General features: G+C 35.9%; 1 protein-coding gene across 1 annotated transcript; it reads right to left on the reverse strand.

Moving 5' to 3' along the window:
* Positions 1-13,777: 13,777 nt before the first annotated feature.
* On the reverse strand, positions 13,778-17,403 carry LOC137710345 (probable auxin efflux carrier component 1c). The gene is made up of 6 exons (XM_068449298.1): positions 16,041-17,403; positions 15,668-15,914; positions 15,463-15,548; positions 14,851-15,008; positions 14,254-14,330; positions 13,778-14,154 (listed from the first exon to the last, which is right to left on the reverse strand). The coding sequence occupies exons 1-6, from the start codon at positions 17,266-17,268 to the stop codon at positions 14,088-14,090; spliced, it is 1,863 nt and encodes a 620-aa protein (XP_068305399.1). The 5' UTR covers positions 17,269-17,403; the 3' UTR covers positions 13,778-14,087.
* Between the last annotated feature and the right edge of the window lie 395 nt (positions 17,404-17,798).

Here is a 17,798-nt window from a genome sequence, read left to right on the forward strand (position 1 = left end):
CTGACCCATAACCACTTTTGGATAAGCATACGATGTCATATAATGGGATAGGTGCATTACTAGGCGTTGCTTTTTGGATAAACATTCTGAGCCCTTGGTTTATGTGCAAGAGATATCAGAGTTCTTCGTTTGTGTGCCAACATAATGAATTAGTGGGGATTGTCATATTTAATTTTAGTGGTTAGAATTACCTAGTCTGTTGGCTTCATACAATGAGATTCAGAGAGAATCTATGTCCCATAGTAATGATTTGTATTCTTTCAATATTTTTTCCACCAAAAATAAAACTCCTCCAATTCTATAATTTCATACCTTTTCTTTGTATTTTATATGGTAGTTTTTTACAACCGAAATTATCTAATGAATGTATTATCTAGCTTTTGTCATCCAAACACAAAGGAGAGAAAAATCCTGCAAGTTGATAGTCCAACAACAAATTTTAAGATATGTTTTAGCCCTGAGGACTCAGGCTTCTCAACTGAACCTAACTAGGACTTTCAACCCAAGCCCAAATATGAAGCAAAGACCGGGCCAAACAACCCAGGAATGTGAATATTGGGTTTGCAATCTGTACACCTAATGCCATGAAATGAATGCCTCCCTGATATCCAAAACAGGCGTATGAACAAAAGGACCCCCTAGTGGGATTTTGGAATAGTTGGTCTTTTGGCTAAAAGAGGAAAAACTCTCATCTTAATAATATGTGAGAGTTATCATTTAGTACTACAATTTAGTGATATTTCTTTTTACATATAAGTGAGAGATCTTAGGACGATTCTCGTCAAAGCCGAATGCGAACTATATTATTGCTAGCTCATCGTGAAGTTTAGGCCACTTCCCCACCCCTTAGTGTAAAAAAAAAAAAAAAATTGATTTGTGAGAGTTTGGGCCCTTTGGGGTTCTCAGGTAAAAATTACAATAGTATACTGATGATGGGGATATTTGTGGCAGAAAAGATTTGAGTCTGAGTAATGTTAAAAAGACCAGCTTTTTGGATTAAATTTTGTAAACCTATGTCATGGTTATTAATGATTGAATTATTATTCAATCATTGATTAACATGTTTATTTTCCATTGGTGACACATTATATGATTTACAAATTTTATCTAAAAAATTGATCTACCTATATTATTATTCTTTGAGTCTTGACTAGTCATAATCATACCACCATATTTTTATCTTTAAAATATTTCCCGCAGCATTTTCACACATTTAGAATTGAGGGAAACTAAGGAATCATCGAGTCTTATTAATCAGTGTACAAATTAAAGAAAGTTGAGGTTCCACTAATATTAACTGATAACGTGTGGATTAATTCAACTACTTATGAGTACATGCAAAGTTCCATGCATAGTTCCTTCTTAATTTTCCCAATGTGGGATTCATACACTTAGACAAACGTCGCAATATTACTGATTCATGCCATTGGAAAATTTGGGTCGCGTATATTGTTCGTTTGGTAGCCAAAATTAATTGAGAAACACTCATTTCACTAGCACATCTTGTTTCTCTTATTAATCAAGCCATTAAAGCATGCCTAATCATGATAAGTGAGGTGAGTCAATGCATGCTAACTATTGGATTAATTTGCAACTTCTAAATCAAGTGTTTGCCTTTTCAAGTATGATATATTCCAAATCAATCAAGAAGATGGAGTGTCGTTTTGTGACGAAGGGACTTGTTAATCTTGCATTTAATAGGACGACCAGATAATTGTTAATTTCGTAATGGTTATGATGGTTGTCGCGATATGTTTGTGAATATCATATATCAATAATGCTAGGTAGATCATTTTTTCTGATTAAATTTATAAACTATATGATGTGTTATCAATAAGAAATAAACACGTTAATCAATATTTAAATAATAATCCAATCATCAACAACCACATCATATAGTTTAAATAAATGGTCTTCCTAATATCATCTGTCATATATTATGCCACCTTGTAGTTGCTACAAAGATCTTAGTGAGATTTGCATGGTCTAATAGTAGTACTCAACCAACCCAACTACTGCAGAATTATATGATTAAGATTTTCCGTACGATTTACAACCCTAATTTCTCCATATAATTTTGTTTCAAGCTTGCTTTAGCTAATTAATAGGCTAGTGAGTGGATGAATATTGATTTCATTTAGCATGCCTAGCCATAATCTCAAGCCTCCTAATATACGAGGCACAAATAGTACCATTTGTTTTATTTAAGAAATGATTTTTGTGCACTTCTGTCACTTCTTGCACATTCCTTTTAATGTAAATTAGATGATTAAGTCAAATTGAAATGCGCAAATCTGATAGCAAAATTCAAGCCTTACAAATTTGAACTCCATTGTTTGATATGGGCCATGAAACCCTGGTCCAACTCACGATTTTGTATTACATTATCGTCATTTTAAGATTTTAGGATATTTTTTGTACTTGTTATTTCTCTATTTCGTTTTCTATTTGTTAAGAAACACTTGGAGCGCTAGGTTTGGTTATCTTTCATACTATTCAACCAATAAATTAAGAAACATTTAGAACGCTAGGGCTGGTTATCTTTCATGCTATTCAATCAATAAACTTCGAAGTTTTCTCATATTCTCTAGTGAAGTTCAATTTTTTTATATACTTTATAATGTTATCAGTGGATACAATCTCGTTGTCTTGCCGTGTTAGTTGGTTTTTCTTTTTCTAACCATTAGATTCAACAAATTAAAACAAAATAAAGGGAAGAATGGGTGAGCAAAGAGTGAAAGGGATGTGCATAAATCACTCCCTTTTTTTGGCTAAGCAACAGTACTGCTATTATGTAGTAGTAATTAGTCGAAGTTATAATATGTGTGTATATACAACAATGATAATTTGTTGCTTGCGAAACAAGAAAGCCCCAATACTTAGACCATTAACTACGTATCATTAGGTTTAAAATAGTGCAGCATCCCTTTTCCTTAGTGATTTAGAAATTAATTAATTTATACCTACGTGGTGTTTTTCAACATTTCTTTCAGATCAATTTATCATTATTTTCCTTGTATTTTCTGTGATTATTGCTGAAGAAATAATCCAAGAGCATAAGAGAAGGGATTCATTTGTTCACGTGCAGTAGGCCATGCATGATCATATTTTAAGCGAGACAGAGTCGAGAGAGCATATACAAGTGATAAGTATGGTGAAGGAACAATACAAAAGTAAGACCTAAATTAACCATGCAGAATGAAAAGACTACATTCACTACGGATTACTGTCTATGCATATCTTCAAATCCCTTTCAAATTCAGTGTTTGAGAGACGAATGAGAAGAGAGGATGCCAATCTTTTCAAAAGGGAGGAACAAAAACAAGCACAAACGTACAAACATGCACATATACATATACATATACATAATAATATTATATATATATATATATATATATATATATATATATATATATATATATTGGATGTCACGTGTGTCACTAACTAGGAGTAGTATTCTTTCTCCTCTCCGGCTGAGAGATCAATCTAGAAACTCTCCCATGCAAAAGTCAGGCATTTTTTAGTTTCGCTACAAGAAAGATAAATATGGTGACAACAACGAATCAGTGACTAGGTCCTCAAAGAGTTCCCAATCGAGCAATTTCCGACTCTTCCAACACAGTCAGTCTCAGAGATTTCCTAATCCTCTTCCCTCCAAGGAAAGTCAAAATCATCCTCCTTAAAAGAAAAATCAATTGCAGAACTTACGGATTTAGCACACCAGCTTCTTACCCAAGCAGCCCAGTTAGTTCTGAAAATGAAGATGATTTGTCTTCAGAATCTTCATATGCTTCATCCCAGAAGCTGACAACTACAATTAAAACCGAACTAGTAAAAGAAATGCATAAGTTCAAATGGGCATATTGTTAAGATAGCCAGGACCCTTATGAGCAAATCAACCAAAAGTAAAAATTTATTTTGGTGATCCACTATTAGTCTAGGATAGGAATGGAAACAGTAACTCGACAAAACACTATTCATCAACAGTGTAGCCGTTATGCTAATGATTAGGGTTGGGCAAACGGGCCTGAACTTGTGGGCCAAAGCGGTTCGGGGCGGGTACAGGGCAGGGCCTTATATTTAATACATAAAACGGGGCGGATCTAAATAAATGGCGAGGCGGGACAGGTCCAATTTCTAATTACACGGGCCCCCACCCCCGACTGTATGCACATACATTCAATTATTCTCTCACACACATAGGGATCTCTTTGCAAATTCCTTTCTTGGTTTCTCCATTACTCCTTAGATTGTCTTCGTCGAATCTCGATCGTCTTCGTCGATTCTTAAACTTAGAGACTTTTCTCCCTCTTGATCCCTCTCTTTCTCTCATGTCGTCTTCATCGATTCTTAAATTCGGGGACTCTCCTCCCTCTCGATATCTATCTCCCAAATCGTCTTCATTGATTTTTAAACTCGGAGACTCTTCTCCCTCTCGATCTCTCTCTACCAGACTGATCGACTCTCGCTCTCTCAAACTGACCGAATTCTCATTAACTGAGCTCCATTTTCAACTCGTCTCAACTCCGACCACCACCTAATGACCCATCTTGAAATTTTCAATGTGTAATACTGTTGTATGAAGCTCACTCATATCAAAATCAATTTTTTTTATTTATTTAGGTTGAATATTGCATTATTATGTATGTGTTTTTTGAGTTCTTGCTAATTTCATAGCTAATTGGATATATGGTTGGTGTTATTTGCAAGAATTTAAGCTGAAACATGCAGGTAGGTCGTTGAAAACTTGAAATTTCCTGAAGTTTCATAGCTTCATTTGTTTGTTCAAGAGAAGCACAGCAGGCAGGAATGACCCAGGGACTCGTAGGAAAAACGGGCCGGGTTAGGTTCGGTTCCAACTTTCATTTTTCTGTTCTTTGGCTCGACTTGCGTCGTTTTATTTTCCACCGGGTCCAGTTTGGTTACTTCAATTTTGGGCCTGGCCCGGCCTGTGCCCAGCCCTACTAATGATCATTCCGTATGCAAGCTTAACAGTAAACCACCAAGACACTATTCATCCACAATATTGTTGTACCGATAATTACTCTGCGTGGAAGCAATAGTGAAAATATTAATCATTCAAACAAACCATTGTTCATGCATGAACCAACAATCATCCATCCTGTGGTCTCACAATCACTCTGTGCTCCGATAGTCAATTGTGCTATCATTCATGCCTCATTCTCCAGTCTATAAAAAAAAAAAGATTCGAAGCCTAAGTCAGCAAGTTAATTCAAATTTTATTTTTTCCAGTTTCAAAACTATTCATGCATAAACCAACAGTCATCCAACCCATGCTCTTACAATCACTCCGTGCTCATATAGTCAATTGTGCTATCATTCATGCCTCATACTCCAGTCTACAAAAAAAAAAAAAAGCTCCGAAGCGTAAGTCAGCAAGTTAATTCAAATTTTATTTTTTCAGTTTCAAAACTTCTTTGAGCTCCCCTTGCATTCAGAGAAAATTGTAAACATATTTTATTTCTGCAACTCATTTAGAAGGATGTCTGCTTACATCAATTTCTTATTTCAGTAATATGAACCCCAATCATTTGTCGGTTTTTAAACTTATAAAGTAATTTTAGAACTCTATTTTCAGTAATTGTTTTGCATCCTTATTTTGAATTCATTATTTTGATTATATATATTTTCAGAGCCTTTAAGGAAAAAGATCTTCATTGTTTTTCAAACAATGAGAATTAGTTGTGGAGCCCACACCACATCAAACTTCAACAAACCGAACTGTCTATTTTTCACGTTGCACCTTATAGATCATCTTTACAAAATATTAGTTAAACCGGAAATATTTAAGGCATCTAAATTGAATTCAAAGAAATTGACGAACACTATATTCTAAGAAATGTTGAAATTTGCTCACCACCCTCAAGTAGTAATAATGCTCGATATCCTATTTATAACTGTTAAATGACTTTGAATTTTAAGATTTGTGTCTATACACTAAATGAATATCGAAATTGAAACTCATCTAACAGTGATAAATATGAGAAATTTTTCAGTTTGATCGGTACACGGGATGGTACACCACGTGTTATCATTCAAATGGTGAGATATGTGTGCTAAAAAGTTAATAACTTAAAAAATAAATTTTGTTACCACTTATATAAAAACACGTGGTGTATCTCCCTAGGTATTCCAGTCACAATAAAAAATTTATCGATAAATAAGATAGTTGTCATGCATCCTAATTTACACAGATGAACATACATCCTAATTTATAGAGGTGAACATACATCCTAATTTATAATGGTGATAAAAAATGCTCCCAACAAAGAAAGAAAAAGGACGTATAGCAGCTAAAATACTGACGTGACAAACTCACAAAGCATTGTCTTGGGAACGGCCGACCCAACACTGATTAGTGGGAGACAATCGAAACGTTAGCTTCAAAGCAAATTTACTCTGCACTCTCTCTATCTCTCTGTATATCTCACTCGCTCTGTGGGTTTGGAAATATGGAGCTACTTAATAAACCAACTAGATAAAGACGAGACTGACGTTGCTGGCCTTTTCTTATGCAAAATTTAGTGCTTTGTTTTACATACTGTCGACTCTACCTCTATTAAAGCCTGTGATTTTATGTATTCTGGTTTTATTCGATTTTATGCTGATCGTGTTAGATCATTTTATTTATAAAGCATTTCTACGAAAAATAAGAGACTTTATCTTGTTCCATGTTGATCCTGTCAAGTCTAAGAGGTGCTTTACTCATACAACCCTACGAAAGTTCTCTCTTCTTGTTTGGATTTGGTGGTCAAGAGGGGTTTAACACGTTTAATTTTTAAAAACGACTGGCTTCAGATTGTGTCAGCTTTAAAGGAGGCCTCTCCCAATTTGTTTTCGTTGGAGCTGTTGAGGAAGACATCAAATCGTTGATGACTACAGTCACTAGAGTTCATCTATCTTATGCGCACCAATAATTCAAATGCGTGGCTCATCGTCTGGCTCGCTGTGGCATTGATAATGGATTTTGTTCTTGGTTTTAGGATCCACCTGACCTCATAGCTGACGTATTTACTAGAGGATTGTTGCAAGTCTTGTGGCCTGCAAATGTGCAGTGCTTTGTGATGTAATTCCCTCTTGTTCTGTATTAAAAAAAAAAAAACAAACAAAAAAACAAAAACAAAGATTCTTCTTTGTACCTATATATATATATATATATATATGTATGTATGTATATACGCACACACACGTAATAAGTAATTAGGCATCTCCCGCGCACTAAAAGACTAAAAATTAAAAGCGAAGAAGAAAGGAGCAATTTGCAATTCTCACCCTTTCCCATACATGTGCGGGCACATATTATATTCTCCACAGACTTGGAGCATCAATACTAGGGAATTAAGTGTTCGAACTTTACCCGAGAAATGCTGAGAATTCTCTCAAAAGTGAGAATTCGCATGAATTCTATTCCATTTTATATTTTTTAAACAATATTTTATGATATTGACATGAAATTAATGTTAAATTATAAGGTGACAGAAAAATAAAAATTGTCACTTTTAAAAGAGTATCTCTAACATATATATGGGATCTCTATATATATAGCTACTGCATGGACCACCCTTGACATCCCACTCTTTAGCTACTTGTATATTCATTTGTTTCTTTATAAACCCTAATTTTCTTCTTTTCATTCTTCGACTCTTGTCAATTAATAGTTAACGGCCTTCTTAATTGGTTGATTAATCAGATTTGCTTTGGCAAATATATTGTATATGGTCACGATATCTCGTATGAATCAAATCAAACTCACACGCATCTCACAATGATGCTAATTTACGAGGCCAACTAGGGTTTCATAAGAGAATCAAAGATAAAGAGCAAGAGAAACAAGTATACAACTGATTCATTCCAACTAATTAGATCATTGTTTACAACTGAAAGTTTGGCTTAAGCTTATATAGTTGCTACGCATACTTAACTAATCACAGTAGTTAGTAGCTGTCCTAACTGATCACAACAGCCTTTATGTACACTGGGCTAACTAAAACAGCTCGCCACTTCAGCGCCGATGCGACATAAGGCTAGCGATAATACAAGTAACATGAGAGGACATGTTGATCTAGCATGTGCTTATAAGTTGTTTTGTTACTCACATATTACAAATTGATTTATGATGGAATTAACCTCAACTTCTGAGGTCAATCATAATTTCTAATTAAGTGATTCTTCATCAAACCTAATCAGTGGAAAGCACCATAGAAAAATGGAAAATCCGCATAAGTACTCTTCCAATTCCTTTTCTAGTTTCCAGTTTCCAGTTTCCAGTTTCCAGTTTCCATGGTTAATATCAGTGTGAATTTTCTGTGAACATACACTTTTAATAAACAAAACCCTTTTAATCATATTAATTCGAAAAGCATGTGGAAAACTATTTGTAGTTATGATCTTAGTTATTAATACGAAAACCTGTCACACGTCCACATATATAGGGATAGGATTAAGAGACAAATATTTTTACACTTCTTTTAAACCTTTAGATTACAAAACATCCAAAGGTCCATATTCATCCATTAAATGACATGGATGCTTAAGTGGATTTTAACTAATATTAAACATGAAAATAAAATTAAAAAAACATAAAATATGGAAGGTAATCAAAAATAAAATTAAAAAGGAAGAAACCCTAGTTTTAAGTGTGCAAACAAGAAACGACGTAGAACTCCATTGATTCAAAGTACTGTAACCTTCATCTCCCTCTTTATATATATATATATATATGGCCCTTTATGCAAAGCGATTTCCATTTGTTTTAAAAAAATGGGGATTAGGTGTGCGGCCCACTCCACATCGAATTTCAATGATCTAAACCATCTATTTTGTAAGTCTCAATTCATAGATCATCTTTGCAAAAATTCAATTCAATCCGAAACCGTTTGCCTATTTAATTATCAAGATAAAATTTAATTATTTCTTATATAACAAAGCATTCGTTAATTTCTTTGAACCCAATTAGATGTCTTAAACATTTTTGATTTGGCTAATATTTTGCAAGGATGATCTATGAGGTGCAACTTGAAAAATAGATGGTTCAGATTGTTAAAGTTCGATGTAGTGTGGAACCCACAACTCATCCCCATTTTTATAAATAAAAAAACAAGGATCCCTTCCCTTAAAGATTTCCTATATATAATATCACTACTACAAAAAAACACTTTGCGCAACAAAATTTTTGTCGTGAAAACTCGTGAAGATAGGGTTTGTGCAACGAAAATTAACCGTCGTCGCACAAAGTTTTTTGGTTTTTAATTTTTTAATTTAATTAAATTATATTTTTTGCAACTAAATATTTTGTTGCGGGTTTTTGACTTTTTGTTTTATCATTTCTCTTATTTTAATTTAATTATATTAATTATTTGTGTGACGAAATATTTGGTAGCGCAAGATATTTTGAATTTTTAAACTTTTTAATTTAATTTAATTGTATGACTAATTTTTAATTACTTTAATTTAAATTGACATATTCAAAATAAAATTACATATGAAATATTAATATTCTTCGCTCAAAGTTTCAAAAAAAAAAATCAAATGGAAAATAATTTTATTTTACAATTTAAAATAAATAGGTTTAGCGACAAAATGTTGATTCGTCGCACAAAGAAAATAATTTAGTTTAAGAATATAAAATATAAAATAAGTAAATAGGGTTTAGGCAACGAAATATTAATTTGTCGCACAAAGTTTTTAAAAAATAATAAAAACTATGAAAATAACTATACTTTAAAATTTATAATATAAATTGGTTTAGGCGGCGAAATATTTGAATTTTGTCGCGCAAAGGTTTTAAATTTTTTTATTTTTTTAAGGACTTTGTGCGATTATGTGTTTTGTCGCACGAGGGTTTTTTTTAGTATTCTTTTTTCACTTTAAACTACATGTACACTCTACTCATAATATATAGCTAGCTCGTAGACTAATTTGAATTTTTTTCCCTAATCCAATCCAACAAATTATTTCTATTTGCAAATGTTTGTCAATAAAAACATTAACTTCCTAGTTATAATACACGATTAACCAATTTGAGGGCCACTCAAGGACCATTAAGTTGAGAAATTTATGTATGTGACCGTAACATAGATGAACAATGACATGTATGTAGCTAGCTAGATATATAATTACCTAACTATTCAGCTTTAATTAATTTTCAGAAATTCTTCCAAATTATTTTCAGCGCACCATTGTGTCGTGCTACGTCTACATAGGGCAAAAAAGTACGAGGTTGTGAAAAACTATGTTGTTTGGATCGACCGACATCCACTTGACAATATCCCAGATTTTGAAAAGCACGTAATTTACTTGATAACTCATAACTTTCTTTGAAAATATTGTAATTAATTTGGTAGAAGTCAAAAGCACCAAGATGTTTCTGTATACTTCTTAATTTCTTTAATTTCTCTTTTCTTTGAACCATGTGAACGTAACTTCTGCTGCCTTTTGCAACAATGTGGAAACTCAGTGAGAAGAAAGATCCAGTTTCTAGAACATGGTTGGTAAGTTGGAAGTGACATCTTGAAGGAAATGGTTTTCTTTTCTTCTTTTTTTCTTTCAATTTTTTAGGGATTTAACTAAGAAAAACGATATAAATAAGTTGTTAGCTTTTGAACTTTGTGAACAGCAATGGAGGACCATCTTGACGCTTTATGCATGCCCATTTTTTGGTGCAGGCAGGCCATGGCTTCTGAGGAGCAAAGCAAATTGCCTCGATAATCTACTGACAATATTGTGGAGTCTATAAATGGACAAGCTTCTTAGATACTCCCACGCGCAGCTCACACCTCTGAAGGTCCCATCAGCTGAATACGATCGCCCACAGCTCACCTGCCATTAGCAAGGAAAAATCAAAACATTAAAGATAAGGATTAATTACTCAAATCCTATTTTTAATACATTCTCAATTGAAGATTGACTCCAATCAAGTAAGTAATCCTAATTCAAACAAATTAGGGATAATTACACCATTATCTCAAGATATTATTACCTATTTAATATCTTGAGAATATTTTGAGAATATTTCTCCATAAACACCTTGGCCAATAGGATGCTGCCATGTGTAGGGTAAAACCCTAACATTATGGCCGGCCCTATCCCTATAAATACCCCATATTCTACCAAATTTTCAGAGTTTTTGCTACCTCTAAAAAGCCCTAAACACTTTACTCTCTCAAAGAAACTGACTTAGGTATCAGAGATCCATTGGCCTACCCCCCCCCCCCCCCCACCCCCACCTCGTGGGTGCGTGAGGCTTAGGTCTTTGATCAAAGGTGTTGATGTTTTGCAGGTGTATTTTCTTCAAGACGGAAGATGACAGAAATTTGCATCGACAAATTAGTGCTTTCATTGAGAGTTGATTCAAATACTCGAAGAAGCCTCTTGCATTTGTTTCTTGAATTTTTTGTTACATTGAATTTCTCACACGTCGTATCAATTAATTTTTCTTAGAAAAGTTTCTTGATCAATCCCTGGAGAAATGATACAATGGTAGGAAATTCAGAAACTACGATGAACGGAACCCCGTACGTACAAGAATTTGGATCGGATAGTGGAGATGAGGACGTAACCTGATTTAGGGTTTGGGCTCGGTGGGGCCCATAAGCCCTTTGGCCTAACCCTCGGTTGGAGACGGTTTTCGTGTCATTCCAAGCTATTTTTAGCCCTATGGTCCTTTGGTCGGGTCGGTTGGAGATGGCCCAACTTGACCGTTGGGGGACTTTTGGCCAATATCCCACTAGTGCCAAGGTTGTTCACGATCGTTTGTTCTTTTACAGGTTGTTAAGTTTGTGTATCTATTCTGCACACGATAGTATACAAATTTAATTCTAACATATACCATTTAATACTCGTAACATTTAATACTAAATAGTATGGAAGTGGAACCCGATCAAATGAAAAGGAAAGGTGTCAAGAAAAGGTAATGTGTGTAACTAAAAGACTATAAGGATGGAGTGAGAGAAAAGGAGAGGGAAACCTTGGATTGTGACTTTTGTCTCCCAATATTCCATAGAGGTCCCCATCAAAATCAAACCCCCATCTTGTAGTGGAGGGCCCTTCTTGCACTATCTTCATGCATATAAGCTCCTACATATTTAGTTGATTAACTATAATCAGAAAAAGAATAATTTCTATATATATATATATATGTGTGTGTGTGTGTTATTTCTTACTATATTAGTCCTCCACCCAACAAAAAAAAAAAAAAGAATTCACCCCTATATATTAATCTCTCATCTTACCGTCTATTTTTTGCATAAATAATGATTAATAAAATTAAATATGATTAAAACATTTGTGCAATCTTAATAATAAAGACATGGAATTAACTGAAAAAAGACCAAATAACAACTGCAATAAATCTCACTCACTGAAAATACTTCAATCACAACTAAGTGCATGTTTAGTTATCATGAGAATAAATGAGGATGTGACAGAATATGTATGAGATAAACAACCACACTTTAATAATTACATACCTTAAGTTTCCAAGCATGAGAAGGTACGAGATACACAAATTCACTTATTATTTTCATTTTTTGGATGGACATTCTGTGAAAATGATTGATTATTAGTAAACACATGAATAAGAATAATACACAATTTTTATTATTAGTAAACACATGAAAAAGAATGATATTCATTTCCTATAAATTTGTTCCTTACAAAAAAATGCCCTAAATGCATAAGAATGGACACCCCTTGGATGGACGCAATTTTTTATTTTATTTTTAAATTGATGTTTCTTCCGTTTTTCAAGTACAATTTTAAAATAATAAAAAAATACATTATAAAACAAAGTTAAACTTCTAACAAAAAATAAAATCATCTATGCCACCACTATTGTCGTCATTGCCACCGCCTCCTCATTCTCCACCGTCTCAACGTCATCACCATCATGGTCACCATCTTTAATGCCACCACCTCCCACCACCATTGTCACCACTATATCCTCCACCTTTATCACCCTTGCCACATAGCCATCACCACCTTCATTGTCTGACAACCATCACCACCTCCATTGTCTGACAATTGCCAAATCGCTATTACCGCCACCGTTTCACCATGATCGCCACCACCACCTGCACCTCCACCACCATGGTCATCACCACTTAACTGTCTGACTGTTACAGCTACCACCACTGCCACCGCCACCATCACAACCACCACCTTCCTCCATCATCGCCACCACCACCATTGCCACTCCACCTTATAACCCTCACCATCGCTACCACCACCATTCTCACAACCATCAACATTACCCTCTACCCCTGGTGAGAACCTGTATCCCACCACTTCTAATACCCCTAGTGTTGTCACAACTACTACCATTACTCCAATCACCATTGCTACCAACAACACTCTCGTCTCAACCACCATCCCACCACCACCGCTGTCATTACTTCCAAATACAAATTTATCTTTTTTTAGAACTTTAATACTAGATACGTTTTCAGTGTTTTCATTCTCAAAATCATTTTCGGATTAAACTACCAGACATGTTTTCAAATCCTTAAAATGAAAAATTTTATTTGTCATTCTCGTTTTACAAAAGAGTTTTTCAAAAAATCATTTTGAATAACGTTAACGAACAGGCCCTAAGATTCCATACTTTTTCATATGTAGACAAGGCATAGAAAAACTTGGGAATCTTGTAAAGATGGAACCGATAGAATAGAACTGGAATAATACTGAATTAGAACACTGGTGTAACATAACAAGTTATCATCACATCAACTTTCCCATTCACTTTTTTCTTCCCCTTTTTCTACCTTAATTATAATTTTCAAAATATAATTTAAAGAAAATTATAACTAATAAATAAACTACAGAAAGCGTTCTTTTTATAACTTAAATTCACTACAAACTCATTTTACAAATTTTACTAAGAAAAAAGACGATTAATCAAAATAAAAAAGATTTCATTCATTCATTTCTTCCCTGCAATGTTCTATCTTCTCTCAATCTTTCTTTCTCATCATCTTTGCGTTTATGAGCTTCTTGCTTTCTGCCTGCATGAAACGCAAAAGCCAAAAGCCACTGTTGTTTGTTGGTCTCCACTACTCTCAAAAGCATCTTCATAGCCCCAACAAAATGTAGTAAACAAGCGTTATGGGCAACGCAATCAACATTCCAAATATAACCCTGAAATTAATTATTTGAATCATTAATTAATTAGTGTCTAATTAGTAAAGAAAATAGTAAATAAAACTTACTTTAAAATAATTTATAATATTTACTTACCCTGTGCTGAGAATATCAGGGTGTACATTGTATTCCTTGGCAAAGACAAAGGGAACAATTCCTTGGGGTAGGGCTGCCTGTTATATTTTGTTTGGCAAAATAGCCAAACAAAAAAAAAACACGTTAACAATGGCACAGATGTTTGTTGTGCAGTGTAAATAAATCATACAGGTCCAAACAAGTCATTGTGTAATTACATAAATCAGTTTTTATTTTTTTATTTTTTTAATAATTATATACTGAGTTGGAATTTGATTTTGTTTTTTTAGCTCAGTCTTTTTTTTCTTTTTTTTGGACAACTTTTGGCTCAGTCTTTTGGCAGTGGAATTTCTCAGCCCATGTTTCTGAAAAGCAGTGAGATGCCATGATGATTTTATTTAAAAATAATTCACAAAACAAAAAAAAATCAAATGAAAAATAATAAAAAATATTATCTTTAAGCAAACAAAATAATTATAAAAGGAAAGCTTTTGGAGCATAGGTTAAGCTATGTGGGATTGCTTTGGTTGTGTCAGAAGGAGGCAGAAGAGGAAAAATATGGGGAGAGAAAGAGAGAGAGAGAGAGAGAGGGGGAGGAGAGAGAGGGAGGGAGGTGACCTGTACAATGGCAACATGTAAGAGAGTGCCTCTTAAGCCAACAGCAATGGAAGCAGCTGCCATGACAGCTGGACCTGTAAGGAATCTCACAGCCATGGCAAAAGCTGCAACGGAGTTTCCACATGCTATGATCTTTGGCTGCAAAGCCATAAACAAACCTGCAAAAAATATATCACATCAAGAAGCAGATTAGCCAAACAGCAGGCGGCAACAGCAGCAACATGGCATCATAGACACCATGATCATCACCACCACCACCACCACTTGTCTGTCAGTCACAGTCGGTCATGTGTGAAAGACAGAAAAGAGTGATGGACTTTTCATCATCACTAACACCAACCCATTACATCAAATCAAAAACCCTAGACAATCTCTTTGCTTGCTTTTTTAAAAACATTAATAATTAAAGATGCTTATTAATAAATAAAGGAATAAAAGGACACTGGAGAATCCCCGCTTTCTTAAAAATCACAATATGACGCATATGTAAAAATAACTCGTTATAATTACGAAGTACAATTTTTATGCACGCATAATAAATTGTGATTGAAAAAATGCATGAAAGGTGCCAAATTACTGTAAGAAAAAACAAAAGGAATTTCTAACACCGACCAAGGCTGAACATGGCCATGCCAAGTCCTGCATCAGATAGTATGGCGATGGACTTCGCTACAATGGCTGGCATTTGAACGTGCCACCTGCAAAAGAAATATAACCAAAAATATAATTATTAAGAAAGAAAGAACAGAATCCCACTTCAACAAGATAGAAGATTGGATTGAACTGGATTGGATTGGACTGGACTGGATGGGATTACCTGAATGAGACTAGAGACCAAGTGAGGCCGATCAAGCTGGAGTAAGTGTTTGGGTTTCTGATGAGTTTTCTCCAAACCATGATGAGAATAAGCCTTGTCATCACACTTGTTGGAGGCATCACTTTGCCTTTTCCAATCCCATCCCCTCCTTTCTCAACCTCATTGTTCATGTTCATCTGATCTCTGTTTCCGAACCTGAAATCTTCTCTCTCCAAATACTCGTCCTGATTCTCTCTCCTCCCCTCCACTGAATTAAAATCCAAAAAGTTCCCACCGTTAATCAATCAAATTAAACAAAACACATGTCACCAAAATAAGAAAAAATAACAGGAAAAATTCAAACTTTTTTTTTAGAAATATTTGAAGTTTGTACCTTTTCCAGGAGACACAGCCAATTTAACTTCTTTGTGATCATGGGCAGCACCACCGTATTCATTGCTTCCAAACACATCTGAAACAGGAGAAGCACTTGAGCTCCAAACAAACATATGAAGATCCTTCCCGCCATTGTTGTCCTCTGTTTTCTGAACTTGCCCATTAGCTCTCTTTGCATTCATGGCATTGCTATTAGCATTAGCGGTGACGGTTCTGGACGCCGTCGGAGAAAACATCCCTGGGTTTGGGGCCGGGTAATGCGCCGCTGCATTATTCTGTCCGCCGTGGTAAAACCGTGGCTTATTTCCAGTAGCGGAGCTGACAGCGCCGCCGCCACCGTCTTCCTCGAAATTTGATGGCCGTGGAGTCGGCCCTCTGGACGCTGACATCCCGTAAACATCGTTAGCTCCGAAATTCGAGTTCCTTCCGGTAGCCATCATGGAGTAGAAGTCCGTGTGGTTGAAACTTGATCCTCTCGGCGTCGGATTTCTCGAAGACTGCAGGGAGTAAATCTCCGCATTAGTGAGATTCGACGGCCGCGGGGTGGTGGACGACAGCCCCTGAGACCGCCGCGATAAAATATCCGACCGCGAAGCGTTTGATTTTCTGACAGTGACGTGGAGTTTGCCGTCCTCCTTGATCTCCGCTTCAGTCTCGAGGGGTTGTCTTCCGTCGAGCGACATAATATCGGAGTCGACGTGGATGGAGACAATGGATCCCGCCGTGTCGGGAAACTGCTCGGAGATGAGGAGTCTTGCTCCTCGGTATTCGAACATGAAAAGCATCAAAGTGTACCAGATAATGCACTGGAGGACGACGATCTGCACCATCAAACTCCCGGAAAATTCGCCGTACATTCCCTTGAGCAATGGGATTCCCATGACCAGAGTGTTGGGCAGAGTGGAGACGGAGAAGAGAGTGATCGTCCATTCCAGGCAGCCCCTTTTGCTGACTTTGGTCCAGACGCCGAGGACGGCGAGGACGATGAGCTTCTGGAGGGTGTCAGCGGCAATGAAGCGGGTGTTCATGTTGTAAGGGTCGTTGGTGGAGATGAAGTGGAAGGAGAGGAGGGGGACGGCGAAGAGGGCGACGAAGCGGTTGATGCCGGAGCACTGGTCGGGGGTGAAGATCTTCCACCACTTCACGGAGCCGTAGGCCAAGATCATGGCCACGTAGAGCGGCACCACCGCCGTCATGACGTGGTAGAAGTCGGATAATGTGATCATCTTGGTGATTGGTGAAAACCAAAATCAGGAAAGTTAATTCTTATTGCTCTGTTTCTGGGGAGGTGAGGATTTGTGGAGGAAAGTAGTGGTGGAAGAAGGAAGAGGAAGGCGGTGGAGGTGGGGTTGATGATGAAAAGGGGAAGAGGAGGAGGAGAGCATGTGTGTTTTGGGATTTATGGGGGAGCGTGTGTGGGTGGGTAATAAGCAGAAAGAATAGAGCTTTGACAGTTGCGAGAGCAAGCTTGCACTTGCAGTCCCCAACACAAACACACTCAGCTTTTCAGGTCTCAGAAAGTATTTTGCTTTTTTATAATTTCAGTTTGGTTTTTTTCCTCTTTTTTTTTTTTTTTCCTTTCTTTTTTTTTTGGGGGGTGAAAAAAGAGGAAGTGTAATTTGGGTTTAGGGTTAAGAAGGGATGGTATTTGATTACATATATGTAGAGTTGAGTTTCTTTGTAAGTTGGTGTGTGGCTCTATCTTGTATGGGTCTACTGGTTGCATAAAGTGGAGAAAAAGCATTTTGGTTAGAGG

The sequence above is a fragment of the Pyrus communis genome, chromosome 12, assembly GCF_963583255.1.
Source record: "Pyrus communis chromosome 12, drPyrComm1.1, whole genome shotgun sequence".
NCBI classification, from domain to species: domain Eukaryota; kingdom Viridiplantae; phylum Streptophyta; class Magnoliopsida; order Rosales; family Rosaceae; genus Pyrus; species Pyrus communis.